This window comes from Pipra filicauda, unplaced genomic scaffold (assembly GCF_003945595.2).
Source record: "Pipra filicauda isolate LSUMZ 115617 unplaced genomic scaffold, ASM394559v2 scaffold850_size66139_pilon, whole genome shotgun sequence".
NCBI lineage: Eukaryota > Metazoa > Chordata > Aves > Passeriformes > Pipridae > Pipra > Pipra filicauda.
The window spans coordinates 1-15,081 of record NW_024105032.1 but is presented as its reverse complement, the minus strand read 5'-3'; the positions used below and the strand labels follow the sequence as shown (position 1 = coordinate 15,081).

At 59.9% G+C, this 15,081-nt stretch overlaps 1 protein-coding gene across 1 annotated transcript; it reads left to right on the top strand.

Annotated features, from left to right (window-relative positions):
• Positions 1-7,020: 7,020 nt before the first annotated feature.
• Positions 7,021-14,450, top strand: LOC113991853. Its single transcript, XM_027728519.2, has 19 exons — positions 7,021-7,226; positions 7,704-7,783; positions 7,976-8,101; positions 8,247-8,326; positions 8,444-8,564; positions 8,876-8,965; positions 9,371-9,475; positions 9,691-9,856; positions 10,322-10,416; positions 10,871-11,020; positions 11,213-11,367; positions 11,728-11,863; positions 11,948-12,082; positions 12,289-12,465; positions 12,731-12,886; positions 13,324-13,425; positions 13,698-13,800; positions 14,098-14,157; positions 14,244-14,450. The coding sequence occupies exons 1-19, from the start codon at positions 7,097-7,099 to the stop codon at positions 14,378-14,380; spliced, it is 2,304 nt and encodes a 767-aa protein (XP_027584320.2). The 5' UTR covers positions 7,021-7,096; the 3' UTR covers positions 14,381-14,450.
• The last annotated feature ends 631 nt before the right edge of the window (positions 14,451-15,081 follow it).

The following is a 15,081-nucleotide window of genomic DNA, read 5'->3' as shown; positions in this document are numbered from 1 at the left end:
TCCAAAGCCATCCCAGGGTGCTCTGAGGAGGAAAGACCCAGCCTGTGCTGGGAAGGCGGCCGGAGCTTGAGGGGGAGCTCGGACCTGGTGGTCCCTGAGCAGCCTCCCAGCAGGGAGAAGCCCTTCAGGTGCTTGGAATGTGGGAAGAGCTTCAGGCAGAGCTGTGACCTCCTCAAGCACCAGCATATCCACACTGGGGAACGTCCCTACACGTGTGGGGAATGTGGGAAGAGTTTCAGTGACAACTCCAACCTGATCCGACACCAGCACATCCACACTGGGGAAAAACCCTATACGTGTGGAGAATGTGGGAAGACCTTCAGGTACAGCTTCCACCTCCGCACCCACGAGAACATCCACACTGGGGAAAGGCCCTACAAATGTGGAGAATGTGGGAAGAGCTTCAGGGACAACTCCCACCTCCGCACCCACCAGCTCATCCACACTGGGGAGCGGCCCTACACATGTGGGGAATGTGGGAAGAGTTTCACGAAGGGCTCCCACCTCCGTACCCACCAGCTTATCCACACTGGGGAACGGCCCTACAATTGCTTGGAATGTGGGAAGAGGTTTCAGACCAGCTCCAGTCTCCTCCTGCACCAGCGGACGCACACAGATGAGAGGCCCTTCCGCTGCACCGACTGCGGGAAGGGCTTCAACCAGAACTCCTCCCTCGTCACCCACCAGCGCATCCACAGCGGGGAGAGGCCCTACAAGTGTGGGGAGTGTGGGAAGAGCTTCACCAACAGGTCTGCCTTGACCAAACACCAACGGACCCACCAGTAAGAGAAGCCCTACCAGTGCCCCGACTGCGGGAAGAGCTTTGGCCGCTACTTCCACCCCGAATGAAGCCCCTGATGGTGAGGCAACCCCTGGAGTCCCGTGACTGTCAGTCCATCCCTTTCGACCAGAAAGGGCCAGTCCCCTTTCCCAGGGGCAGCTTCTTCCAACAGAACTCTTCCTGGGGGCTGTGTGGAGATTCCTGCCTTGGGTGGGGACCCCCCCAAGGTCACTGCTGGAGGTTGAGAGCAGAAATTTCCACACCAGCACTAGTCTGGGGGAGTTCTATCCATCTCTGAGAATTCTTGCTTTTGTGCCACCTTGAGTAGAATTGCTTCAACAATTGCTTTACTGTAGAGCACTGTCCTATCTTATCCTGTACTCCTGGTAGTTTTAGTGTTTCTATTGTGCAGTAAATAATTCTGATTAAGATCTTCTGTCTGATCATTTGTATCCCTAATTAATTAATTTGTATCAAAAGCTCTGACTTGCCATCGTTAAAACCTGGGGAAAAAAGTGATTCAGTCACACCTCTGTAATTCCTCTAAACTGAAACTGTTGGCATGATCCAAGGCTGAGATTGGATCCAGCAGCCCCCAGCACCCCTCAGTAAGCTGGGAGCTCAGGGGGGCCACCCCCCTTTGCCAACCCCCCTGTGCCCAAAGACCCCCATGGGACTGTCAGACCTGCCAGACCACCCCTCCCTTTTCCACCCTTCTCGCTGTTCCTTCCACTTTCCCATTGTCCCCTCAATCCCCAGCCCCCTCATGCTCAGTTTGGGGGTCCCACTCTCCCCTTTCCCCACTCTTCTGACCTCTCCCACCCATTTCCCATCATCCCCCTATCTTCAGTGCCCCTCCCCCTCCACTTTTGGGGGTCTCACTCCCCTCCCACTCAATTTGGGGTGCCACCACCCTTTTATCCCCTCTGAACTCCCTTTTCCCACCATCCCCTTCCTTCCCGCCCCGCACTCACCTGAGAGCTCCTCACCCGCAACTGGGGGGGTTCCCAGCACCACCAGTGCCCAGAGAAGTCCCCCCAGAGAAGGGGGTGGGTGGGGTCCTGGGTGGGCTTTGAGTGGATTTGGGGGACCCTGATGGACAGTGGGGAGCTTTGGGGAGGGTCCCAGCCCTTTTTGGGGTGAGCTGGGTGCCCATTGAGGGGCAGGTGCCCTCCCAAAACTCCCCCAGAGCGGGTTGACATGAGGGTACACAGGGGGGTCCCCATTCCGAATCCATCCTGGGGCTGGTTCTGCCCCCCCCTAAACTCGGTTCCACTCCTTGGGGTTCCCCCAAGCCCCTCCCCCCAATAACCGGGACTGGGGAGAACTGGGAAGCTTTCCTGGGATCAGGAGTGGCAGCAGGGGAGGGGGGGACACACGACCCCCCCAAAATCCTCACAGGGACAGGGGGGGTCCAGGCTGGGCCCGAGGCCCCGGGGAGGGGCTGCGGCCGCCGCCGGCTCAGGAGCTCTGTGGGGAGAGAAAAGGGGGTGACACCGGGGTGGGGGGTCCCCGGGGGGGCACAGACGCTTGGGGGGGACACACGACCCCCTGGGACCCCCCTCACCTTCTGGCGCAGGTAGAAGCCGAGCCCCAGCGCCAGGGAGACGAAGGCCAAGAGGAAGCCCCCGGCCCCTCCTTGGCAGCAATTGCTGAGGCTGATGGAGCCCGGCAGGGCCGGGGCCGCCGGCGGTGTCCGATCCCGGCAGGAAGCGGGGAGGGCCCGGCCGTGTCTGACAGAAATAAATCAAGGCAGAGCTCTCTCTTTCTTTTACCCCCTGGGCAGTGACCATCAAGAGCTGTCCCTGCTTCACAGCAGAAGCTCCACACACTTCAACAAACTCTGTGGAAGAATCTGCTCTGTCAAAGTTGGCCCTGGGCTTTTATGCTTTTCCAATGATGGATTTCCAGTCACATCTTCCCAGACCAGTGAGCAGCTGATCTGTCAAACTCTGCTTCCAAAAGCAGGATGTGTGTTGGAAGGTTGGGGAACCAGGCTGGGTTTGGCACAATTCAACACTAAACCAACCCCTTGGCACCAGCAGTAACTCCCCACAGAGAGCTTGCAGTGCTTGCATTCTCCCATCAGATTCTTTTCCAGGTAGAACATCCTGCTACAAGGGGTCTGTTACTACCCACCCCAGAAAGGGGTTGGGAGTAACCCAGGTTCTTATTAATAAATCCCTGGGGGTGGATTAAAGTGAAACGACACTGAATAATCAGTGTTTGAAAACATATGTATGTAGGGTTTATTTTAGAACAATTTCATTTCAAAGGTAAACAAGTATGTTTCCATTTTGGGTGTTATCATCTCTATCTCTCATCTATAGCAATATGGCATAAAGAGAACCTTTAGGGGAAAATGCATAAGTAGAGAAAGGAAAGACAGGATAAGGGTGAGGGAGAGTAAGGGAAAGCAAAGCTGAGAGTGGAAAGCTGTCTATAGTCACCGCCCACGGGGTCCAGCGATGGAACTTGGGAGTTGCAGCTCCAATGTCTGTCAGTTGAAGTGGTGGCCTTGATCCGTTGGGGGTGGGGGAGGGAAGCCCCCACACTCCAAGAAGTTATGAGTTATTATATCCATGGATGGTGTCCCGGGCCGTGCCTCGAGCCTCCAAGGTCTGCTGGGCCTGCGCAGAGTTCCCGTGAGGGGCCTGGTAAACACGTCTCTTCTCGCCTTTTCAGGGCTTGACACCTTCAGCAGCACTGGCAGGGGGGATGGGTCCAGCTGCCTCTTCCCAACCTGCAAAAGTGCCCTGGCAATCCTAGAATGTGTAAATCATTGTGGCAGTTTGAGACCCTCAAAAATCAAATTTCCAAGTCCTAGCCCCCCCCCAATTTGTTTCAGTGTGAGAGGGTTTTCAGACAAAACACAGCTCAGTATGGGGGGAAAGGAATTATTACAGTTTATTACTTACACAAATAAATACTATAATACATTATATACACAATTCTAACTATCTCTCCTATGGAAAAGCAATATATTTACATTAGATCAAATCCCTCCTTTCCCTCCAATAAAAGTTCTGAAGGGAAGATGAAAAGATCCTTTCCACTTTCAAGGCAGCAGTATCTCTCCTCTTCAAGGCAGCAGTCATAGCTGGATTTGTCGTAGCTGGAAAATCTCTCTCTCCATTACAACACAGGGGTCTTCTCTCACCCCTTGGCCCTTCAGCTCCAGCCCAAGGTCTCTCTCCCATGGACTGCGAAAGCAGGGACAAGGCTCACCTCTCCACAGTCATATCACGGGGTACTGGGCACCCATGACAGTCCCTTCCTCAGGGGATTCAAGTTCCTCCTGAGTCAGAACATTTGGGGCTTTCAGTTCAGTTTTTGCCCCAAGTGTTCTAGCAGAGCTCCTTTGCTCCGTCTCAAACTGTCAGCATGGCGAAGGGGGGCAGGAAGGCCTCTTCCCCCCTCCACATTCCTCCTGGCTGTCCTGGTCCAGCTCCAGGACATCTCTGAGCTTCTCAGCTTCTCTCTCTCTCTCTAGTTGCTGCTGCATTTCAGGACTCCCTTCAAGTGGAAGTCCACCCCCTCCTTCCAAGAGGGGTCTCAAAGGGTTTGGAGAAATAAAGTCAGGCTCACCCCAAACAGTCTCTGCTGAGCCTGGTGCTCTGTCTCTCCGTCGGGCATCTCTGTGTCTCTCAGCTTGGCTCTGTGCCACCTCGCTCCTGCTGACTGTCTTCTTGGCTCTCAGCCACAACTCTCTGTTCGGTGCTGTCTCTGCCACCGCTCCTGCTGCCCACTCACAGTGGAGAAAAACTCCCTCGGCTCTTGGCCACAGTACTCGGCCCAGTTTAACACTGTTCCGAGTTTCTACAGCCCCAGCCAGGGGGCTGGGGGGCCTTGGCCCCCAGTGGGGTTCCCTGGCCCCCTCTGTCCTCGTGGTCTCAGACCATGGCTGCTGTTCTTCTTTCAGCTACATAATCTCTTCTTTTCCGGCCTGTTGTGATATGTTTAATTTTGCAGGGGTGCTGATTGGGTCAACACCAAGAATACCACCTGCTGGGGTTAACCACTTTCCAGCTCCAGGGGAAAACCCTTTTTAACCCAGGACAGTCATGAACCATTTCAGTCTCTGACACTTCTCACCTTGGCCAGTCAGTTCCTGGGAACAGCCCTGGCAGTGCAGCCCCCAAGGGCACACAATGTTCTACTGTGCTGGAGAGGACCCTCCTCAGCCTGGGCAGCAGGGCTGCAGGGGGGGATTCCCTGCCCCTCCCCAGATGGGCCCTTCCTGCCCACCAGCTCCTGCTCCAAAGGGCTCCCACACACCCTGGGCCACTTGTCCCACTTGGGCACTGGAGCTGCCCCAGGGCATCTCTGGGCAATGGCCAGCTCTGGGACTGCTCTGGCAAGTCATGGCCTGAAGCCACAAGTGTGGAATTTAGGAAATAGTTGAAATCTCTGCAGAACAGAACTCTTGGTGACTGCTGAAGGCTTCATGAACAGCATTACCACATCTTTTCTTTTTTTTTTTAAATTCATCAATTTTTTGTAGGCGAATACCAGGACTGTGAGACTTGGAAAGAGCAGCTTTAGACACGAGCCCGCTGCAGCAGCGACTTCGGGATCGAGCAAAGCAGAAAAACAACAGCCACTTGTGTTATTTATTGTAGGGGTTGCCCCCCCTGAGCTGTGTATTTTTCCCGACCCACGGGGGTCCCGGGGGTCAGCCATGATGTTGCCTGAAAGCTGGGACTGCTCAGGGCTGGAGCGTGGCCCCAGCACAGCCTCTCCCACAGAAGGACAGGGCAGAGGGGCTCTGGGCTGTGGGCAGCGAGGGCCAGCTGGGCTGGCAGGCAGCTCCGGGGCACCTCTGGGGCTGTCAGAGAGGGGCTGTTCCCAGGCCCTTTGGGCTTCTGGGGGCTTCTTTGGTCTGATTCTGTAGAAGAGACACAGAACTGAGGCAAGAGCAGCAGGACTACAGCTCCTGGCCCCTCAGATGGACCAATGCGGCCGCTCAGCTGGGCTGTGCCAGAAGACGACAGCTCCCGGCACGCTGAGGAGCCTGGCCCTTCCCTGGATCCCTTAGTTTAGTCTAGGCCTTCCTTGGTGAATCCAAGGAATCTCCCTGGGTGCCATCCTCCCCCTTCATCCCTAAGCCCCCCCAAGACTCCGCCAGCCTGGCAGGGCCACTCAGCCACCCCTGGGGCAGCTCAGGGTGCCTGCAGGGGCCTGGGGTGCAGCAAAGGCCTTGTGAGGGCTCCTGAGCAGCCCGGTGCTGGAAGAGCTGTTGAGTGGGGAAAAGCTCTTGCTGGTCAGTGGGAGAAAGAGAAAAGGTGACAAAAGCCATGGTTTCTGTTAAGCTTGAGCAAACGTTATGCATTTAATGTGACTGAAGGGCTCTGAGGCCAGACTCTGCAGTGTGGGGACAGGAAAGGGATGTCCTGGGGGCACGCAGGGCTGTCTGAACATGGGGCTCCTTGGGATGTCCCGAGGAGACATGAGAGCAAAGTGGGGCCTGGAGACACTCTGAGGGCAGCTGAGTGCCAAGGGCTGAGGCAGGCCTGTGTCCCCAGGGGCACCCTGCCTGTTCCAGCCTGCGTGGTGGCTCCCTGGGACCCGTTGCTGGGGGCAGGTGCCATGTCAACAAGCACTGGGACCTGTTGCTAGCGGCCGGCAGCGTGTCACAGAGGGGCCCTTTGTGACACCCACTGCAGCAGGTGTGCTCAGCACGACCGTGGCCCACGGTGGGTCAGTGTCCGTCAGGACGGCGACCGGACAGGAGAGGAGTGCGGTGCTGGCGAGAAGCCCCCGACTGCAGTCCACATCTTGTCCACGACCCTTGGTGGCCCCGTGGGAACTTGGTGTTTTGCTGAGGCGTTTTGCTGAAGCGTTTTTACCTGAGGCATTTGGGCCGAGGTCTTTTGGCTGAGGCGCTTTGCCTGAGGCACTTTGCCTTGGCCTTTGGGCTGAGGCACTTTGCCTGAGGCACTTTGCCTTGGCCTTTGGGCTGAGGCCTTTTGCCTTGGCCTTTTGGCTGAGGCGCTTTGCCTTTGCCTTTTGGCCGAGGCACTTTGCCTTGGCCTTTTGGCCGAGGTGCTTTGCCTTTGCCTTTTGGCCGAGGCACTTTGCCTTTGCCTTTTGGCTGAGGTCTTTTGCTTTGGCCTTTTGGCTGAGGCACTTTGCCTTTGCCTTTTGGCTGAGGCACTTTGCCTTGGCCTTTTGGCTGAGGCCTTTTGCTGAGGCCTTTTGCCTGAGGCACTTTGCCTGAGGCAATTTGGCCCCGGCATTTTTCCCGAGGGTGTTCGACTCCACCATTCGGACGCCCTCCGTAGGCAGGCTCCCCTGTGTTCTTTGATTCACAGGATGGAGAGGAGACCCCCCGCCTGCCCCAGGCAGGCCTGGATGGAAGACAGCTCTACCCAGGAGAGCCGCTCTCCAGGTCTGCAGCTTCCATCCTCCTACGAGGTGACCACCATGCAGCCCCTCAAGCTCGGTGAGTGAGGGGCCCTGTGGGGCTGGGCAGGGCTGGGGCCCACCAGCACACCCTGTAGCACACTGGGATCCCACTTTCCTGGCCAGCTGACAACGGGGGTCCCGGGGGTCAGCCATGATGTTGCCTGAAAGCTGGGACTGCTCAGGGCTGGAGCGTGGCCCCAGCACAGCCTCTCCCAAAGAAGGACAGGGCAGAGGGGCTCTGGGCTGTGGGCAGCGAGGGCCAGCTGGGCTGGCAGGAGGCAGCCGTGCTGTGGGAGCCTGGGCCTTTCCTGCCTGTCTGCCATTGCCTTCCTCAGCCCGGGGCACTGGGGCTTTCCCAGGCATGGCAGCTCCTCTGCCGGGCACCCTCCAGCCAGGAGCTGCAAGGAAAGGCCGTGCCAAGGCAGTGGGCAGAGAGCTGGGTGGAGGGCAGATATCCTCTGCCCCCTCCTCTCGCTGGACCCTTTGCAGCTCTCCCTCCTCCTTCCCCCGTTAGATGCCAGCTGGTTGCCCATCTACAAGGAGGAGCAGGAAGCTGTTGATTCCATCCTGGCCTTTGTCACCAGCCCCAGCAAGGTAACTGGGGCCAGCTGGAGGGCGGCTGTGCTGCTGTCTTCTGGCAGGGGCTGTGCTGCCCAGCTGCTGGAGGGGTGCTGGCAGGGCAGGGCTGCTTCTCCTGCAGGGCACTGCACCCCCAGTGCTGCGGTCCCACTGGCTGTGTCCGCCCACTCACAATCCGTGTTTGTGTCTCTGTCCCCCGGCTGGCAGGAGGAGAGAGACAAGGCCACATTTCTTCAGAGCATCTCCGTGCTGTGCCGAAGCGCCTTGAAGCACGGCCTGACCCAGGGCCTGGATCTGTTCTGTGACATGTACCAGCTGGCAGAGAACATCAAGGTGAGGGCACTCTGGGCAATGTGGCAAAGGGAGCAAAGCCCCCTGGCACAGGCAGCCTGTGCGGACAGCGCTTGGGTGGGTCAGGGACTGGAGGCCCTGGGTGCTGGCAGCTGCCAGCAGGTGCCATCCCGGTTGTGCTCTGCAGGCGCTGCTGGAAGAAGAGCCAAGGGACCACCTGTGCACAGACCTTCGGCATCTTTCCATGCTGGCTCTGGAGAAATTGAGGTACCTGCCCATCCGTCATGGACCCCCTGGCTCAGAGGTCCGATGCCACCCGCACGAGTCGTCGAGGGGCTGCTCCCAGCACCCGTGTGCAACCAGTGTCCTGCCCTCTCCCTGCAGCTTGGTGGACACAGCGCTGGAGGGCAAAGCCAAAAGCCTCCTCTGTGCGTGTTTCTCAAGTGTCTTCTGGCTGCCTGCAGAGAAGGAAATGCCAAAAGCAGACCTTGCCCTCTATATCAAGGTAAGTACTGGCTAAGCTCCAGAGGCCTCCAGCCCCTCTGACCTTCTCCCTGGCTATCCCATGCTGCCACAGGAGCAGGGATCCCAGGTAGGGCAGGGTCTTTCCCACCCTCGTGCCTCTGTCCTTTTCCCATGGGCCTGGTCACATCCCGTGCCACAGGCAGCTCTGCCCCCTAAGACTGTCTATGTCCATGTCTCTCCCGGGAAGTGTGGGCATCCTCCTCCTCCTCCTGTGGCACAGGGGGTTCAGATGGCTCTCCTGGGGCTGGGAAGAACAGCAGAATGACTGCCACTGCTCTCTGTTCCTTGCAGACCCTGAACTCCATGGACAGCATGCTGAGGACAGTGGTGCTCAGCTTTCCTGCCTCTCGAGTCAGCGAGGAGCTGCAGGGCATCTTGGAGGTCTGGCACAAGCAAAAAGGGGGGGGAGTCCCAGGGCTGTTCCTCAGCCTGGAGGGGAGGGTTTGCCCACTGCTGGCTGAGTGGTGCCCAGAGCAGTGCTGAACAGGCAGAGTGCCCTGCGGGGAGGGTGCCCACCTCCTGTGGGGAAGCGGGGGCAGGCCCCAGGCTCTTGTGGAGCACAGGGGCTGCAGAGGGTGGCACCTGCCCTCCTGTATGGCCATGAGGTTGGCTTTGGGCCTGTGTGCCTGACCTGGGCGGGAATCCAGGGGCAGACACCCCACTGCAGGCTTTGCTGGAGGGGAGAGGAACCCTTGAGGGATGGGGCGAGCACGGCCCAGCAGTGGAGCTGTGCTGCTGGTGTTGGAGTCTGCTCCCAGGGCTCACCCGCTGCTTCTCTTGTCCCAGCTGCTGCTGGACTTCACCAGATGCGAGAGAGAGGCTGTGAGGGAGAGGGCCATGGCAAGGATCGATGTGCTGACCCGTGTGCTGTCCGACTACTCCACTCTGCAGGTAAGGACCAGGCCCCCTCCAGCCAGGCCATGCCCCCATCCCTGCTGCTCTCCATGCCAGGGCTGCTGCCCACATGGCTGCTCTGAGAGACGGGGACGCAGGGCTCTGCACAGCCTGGTCTCTCCAGGAATCCAGCCCTGGGCAGACTCTCAGATGGGGGGCTTTGGCACCACCTTTGTGCCCTCAGCCCTTCTGCTCATGCCTCCCTCATCCAGGCCCATGCCAACGTCGGAAGAGGCACTGCTGGACCTGTCTGCTCTGGGGAGATCCAGCTCCCACTCCTAGGAAAGCTGCTGGGGCGTCTCATCCTTTTCCGGTTCTCCGAGGAACAGACAAGCTGTGCAGCTTTCCATGCTCTTTTTGCCTTGGCTGAGTTCATCTGTAAGTAAAAAAGGCAGAGCAGTGCTGGGCTTCATCTGCTCTATCTCCTGATAGATCTGCTTCCTGACCTCCTTTGCCCCTCCCAGCTGCTTCCCAGAGCTTCCCAGCTGCCACTTTGCTGCAGATGCTGAGTGCTCTGCTCAAGGCCAGGATCTGTTTGCTGCTGCTCTCCTTCCTCCCCTTCCTTTCAGGATCTTGCAGCCCACTGGTTTGTGGGCCCCACAGGCAAAGCCCCTCTTGACTTCCCTGTCCCAAAGCCACGTCTTCCCTGGTGGGGAAGAGCAGATCCCCCACCCTTGCTGGCCCCTCCAGCGCCTGTAGCAAGAAGCTGTTCCTGATGCCCTCCCAAAATCCTGGACTGCTCCTGTCCTGCCCCCTTGCCAGCAGATGCCAGGGCGGTTTGGTGAGCTTGCTGGCAAAGCTGCTCTGCCTTCCTGACTCTTGTGTGTTTGCCCTGGTGTTTAGTCGAATCCAGGCTAAAGGACAGAGCAGACCAAGTCAACCGGGAAGCCGTGACCACCTCCGCGCTGTGTTCTCTGAGCCCCAGGGACTGTGCCAAGGTAAGGAGCTGCGCCCTTGCTGGGACTCCTGTCCGTGGCACCAGCAGGGCACTGGTGTGAGCCAAAGGACCCTGCAGCAGCGGGGCTGGCGTGCCCTCAGCTCCCTGGGGAGAGGGTTCCTGCCGTCCTTGAACAGGGACAGCACGAAGGCTGCACTCCAGAGGCCCAGCAGCAGCTTCAGCCCCAGCAGGAGCTCCAGTGCTCCTGGCCACCATCAAGTCCCTGGTTCTCGGTGGGGCCAGCAGCCTGTGCCCATGAGCCCTCCTCCCCCAGCAGGAGGACCCTCTCTGCTCATCTTCTGCCATGCAGGGACTGCAGGCACTGCTGCCAGCTTTGCTGTGGGCACTGCTGTCAGCAGTGGTGGGCACGTCCGGCCAGGGCCGCTCGAGCTGCTCAGCCAAGCAGCACCATCAGGGCTCTCAGCGTGACATCTCTTCCTTCCTTGCTGCCATAGGCCTTTGGAAAACACCTGCAGTCCCATGAGAGGACGGATGTCATCCTTGTGGCCATTGAGGCGTTGGGAGATGCCAGCATCCTCGACCAGCAGGTGCCCAGCAGCCTGCTGGATGTGGCCTTGGAGGACCCGGACGTCTGGCTGACGGACGTAAGTGGCCTGTGGCTGCATTGTCGTGCCCTTCAGCCCTCTGGGGTCTTGTTCCTCCCTGCATCCCTCCCTCCCAAGCACAGGTGACTCGGGCCCCCCAAGCCACCTCAAGGCAGCAGAGGAATGGGAAGGGCAACTAAGGACATGGCTGCACTCCGGGGGCAGTGCCATCCTCACCTGTATCCCCTGCAGGCGCCCAAGATAGTCAGCAGCATCCTTGAGAGCCTGCCATACTGCAGCACACAGGCAGCGTGGGAGAGAGCGGAGTCACTGCTTCGCCTGATGACCAACCTGTACCCCACCACAGTGGTCATCCTCCTGTGCAAGGCGGCTCTTCAAGGAGACAGGTACTGGCCCTGACGGCCTTGAGGGTGGGCTTGTTCCCTGTGGGGAGAGGGACCCCAAAACTCTCTGGCTGCCAGAGCCAAGGAATGCTGCGGGACAGCCTGCAGAGTCAGGCCCTCCACCCCCCCACGCTTTCCAGCCCTGCTTCACAGCAGCCAAAGCTGGCCCAGCCAGCCCAGAGCCAGCACGGTGCTCCAGCCCCACGGGGAACACGTCCTCAACCCCCTCCTGCCCGCGCGGGCAGGGCCCCCGGGGACGCGCAGCCAGGGCTCCAAGGGGCAGGTTCTGGGGGGCTGCTCCAGGCCACAGCACTGTGGCTGAGGCAGCCCTGCTGACAGTGCTCTGCCTTCTCTGCCTTCCAGCACTGCGCCGGAGCTGTGGGAGCTGATGCCCTCCATGCCAGAGACACTGGCCAAGATCTTGGAGGACTTTGCCAACCTGCTGCACAGACAGTGCTTCCGCTGCTCCGCAGAAGGCCCCCGCACCCAGCCCATGGCTGTGAGTGACCACTAAAGGCCCTGGTCCCCTCCCGCCAGCCCTGCAGGCTCTGCCGGCCCCTCACGGCTCTGTTTGCTCCTGCAGTCGTCCTCCAGGAAGGCTGAGTGGGAGGAGTTGGCTGACGAGCCCGACGTCGAGAGCCACCAGGGCTGTCCAAATGTGAGGATGGCCGGGCTGCTGCTGGAAGGGCTCGTCGGGCTGTCGCAGAGAGCCGAGATGGTGAGCAGGGCGGTGTCAGGGGCAGCCCTGTCGGCAAACGGGGGCTGGGGCTGTGTGGAAAGCAGTGGCTTGGCCTGACCTGGGACTCAGAACGTGGGGTGACTGCTCCAAACGCCCTCCCTGCCATGGTGGGCCTGGGGTGGCTGCCTGTGGAGCTTTCCAGGCACGGCCCTCTTCACCCAATGGACATTCTCTTCTCTCTACAGGCCAGAAACATTGAACTCTTCCTGCAGGGCATGATGAAGATCCTGCAAGTTGGCAGCGAAGACGCCAAGATGAAGATCCTGCTGGCCTTGCGAAACGTTCTGCGTCAGCTGAAGAAGACCAAGGCCAGCTTCATCGCTGTGCAGCTTGTGGGGAGGCTCCTGCCCCTCTTTGACTCGGTAAGGCTGATGTGGAGCCTGAGCCCCTCAGATGGGCACTGGGCAATGACAGCTGCCCTGCAACCCAGCCCTGCGAGCAGCACTTGGAGCCAGCTCCATTCCCCTGGGCTCTCCTGGGATGGCTTCTGGGCCGTGCAGCCCAGTGCTGCTTCTTCTGGGATGTGAGGCTGGAGCCGCTGCCCTCCCCACAGCCATGATCACGGCCCTCTGCACTGTGGGCAGGGAGCTGCTGTTTGCAAAGCTCCCTTTTCCTGCTTCCTGCCAGGAGTGCAGCGAGCTGCGAGAGCTGTCCATCCGCATGCTCGCAGAGCTGCTGCAGTTGGTGGTCGGCAGGGATGAGAAGAGGATGAGGAAGGAGGTGTGGCGGGCACTGGTGCCTCTCCTCTTCCGCATGAGCGACCAGGTCCCCAGCGTGGCCAAGGTACAGGTTTGAAGGCTGAGGCCTGACACACAGAGGGCTGGGCTGACACCCCCAGGGCTCCTGGGCATCGGGGCAGGGGCTGCTGGCAGCGGGCAGCGCTCCCCCAGCACAGCCCGTGGGAAGGTCCGTGCGGAGCCAGCGACATCAGGGGCAGAGAAGCTGGCACGGCCCTGTGTAACACCTGCCCTGCCTGCTCCTGCAGGGCTTGGCAGCAGCCCGTGACCACCATGGCCTGAGCAGGGGTATCCCCACAGGCTGTGTCAGAGGCCAGGCCTTTGAGCCTTCACGCCTGTCCCCCAGGGCTGTCTCAAAAAGGCTCCCAGACATTTGGGCTAGGGCATGTCCCAGCTTCCTAAAGGCAGGATCCCCCAGGAACAAAGCCAAGAGGCCTCCTTGCCCAGGCCCCCGGGCATCTCTCAGCTCATGCTGTCCTGCAGGCCTCCAGGGAAGCCCTTCTTGCTGCCGCCGAGCTGCTGAAGTGGAAGACGCTCAAGCACCTGCTGCAGAGAGAGCGGCTGTGGGAGCTTGGAGCGTGTTTGGTAAGGACAAGCTGAGGGGCCCGGGCTGGGGGAGGGCTGCCCCCATCCCATGTCTGGGCTGGGGGCTCTGCAGCTGGGCAGAGCCTGGAGCTGCATCCCTGTTGCTGCCCTCAAGAACAGAGCCCCAGGGGCTCTTCTGCAGGCCCCTGTCCCTTCCCTGTAGCCAGCAGGAGGGGAGGCCTCTCCGTCCCAGGGGGTGCTGGCGGGAGGCACTGCTCCAGCCAACTGCCCCAGTGACAGCCCTGGAGAGACATGCCTTGTTCTCTCTGCAGCTGCAGAAGAGCAGGAGCAGGGCTGAAGACTTCATCCACCAGAGCCTGCCCTACCTGCAGGACCCTCAGGCCAACGTGCGCCTGGCGGCCGTCAGGTTCATCGGTGAGTGCCAGCCCCTGTGGTGCCTCTGGGGCAGCCTGGCCCCTGTGCCACTGCTGCCCCAGCAACGAGGGGCAGTCCTGGGGCTGCCCCAGCCCCGACCACCCCGGGCAGGGCCTTGCCTCCCTCTGCCAACCCTGCCCACGCAGCGGGGCTTGGTGGCCACCTTGCTCAGTCCCACTGCCCTGAGCTTCTGGGGGCTCCTGGGCTCAGCCCTGCTGAGGGGGAGGAGGGGAGGACTGGGGGCCCTGCTGCTGGGAGCAGGCTGGGGAGCAGGGGCTAATGGAGCTCTGTGCCCAGGACTCATCACACGGCGCCTGAGGGAGCAGACCACAGACAGTCAGGCTGACATCCTGAGTGGTGAGTGGGGAGTGCGGTCTGTTGGGAATCCAAAGGCTCTCTGCAGACGTGGGGTTTTATCTGGGCTCTGTTTCTCTCTGTCGCAGCACTTCAGCCCTTGGAGAATGACTGGGACATCTCTGTCAGCTCCCTGGCAGCTCGGACAACCTCCATTCTGAGGAGTCCTTGCGTGCAGCAAAGACCAAGAGGCCTCCTGCGAGCACTGCGCTGCTGCTGGCCGTGAGCCCGGCAGAGGTGCAGCTTGCCTTGGCTAAAGGACTGGGGCTGAATAAAGCTGCAACAACGTGCCCAAAGCCCTGGTGTCCTTCAGCTGTGTGGTGCTGAGTGTGCCGAGCCGACCGTGTCCTTCCTGGGCTGTCCCGCAGGCAGTGGGACGCTCCCCCCTCAGCACCCCTGGCCCCAGGCTTGTGGGACAAGCTGAGCCCTGGTTGGGGCTTTCCCCGGGAGAAACCGCCTTGGCTAAAGGACAAGCTGCTGCCCGAGCCTTCTCACCCCATTTCAGGGCCACTGCCAATGTCACCCTGCCCTCTGCTGGTGTGAAGCTATTCCCCCTTGTCCTGTCACTCCAGGCCCTCATCCAAAATCCCTCTCCAGCTCCTTTGGAGCCTCTTTTAGGCACTGGAAGGGGCTGTAAGGTCACCCCAAAACCTTCTCTTCTCCAGCCTGGGCAGCCACAGTTATCCCTGTGTCCCCACACGGTGCCCCACTCTGTGACCCCTGTGTCCTCCCAGGCCCAGCACCCCAGGAGGTGGCACAGCAGCAAGCCCTGTGCTGCAGCCATGTGTTGGTTTGGACCTGGCTTCCCGCCAAGTCCCCGAGACCCAGGGAAAAAGCTTACTTCCCAGAGAGAAAAAAAAAACCAAACAGCAGAGCTAGAGCAAAAATATAGATGTACATATATCACAGTTATACCCAGTAAGAATA

Coding starts and splice junctions, on each gene's coding strand:
- LOC113991853 (XM_027728519.2), top strand. CDS start 7,097: ATGGAGAGGAGACCCCCCGCCTGCCCCAGGCAGGCCTGGATGGAAGAC. Junction 9,476..9,690: donor CCGACTACTCCACTCTGCAG/GTAAGGACCAGG, acceptor TCCCTCATCCAG/GCCCATGCCAACGTCGGAAG. Junction 9,857..10,321: donor TGCCTTGGCTGAGTTCATCT/GTAAGTAAAAAA, acceptor CCTGGTGTTTAG/TCGAATCCAGGCTAAAGGAC.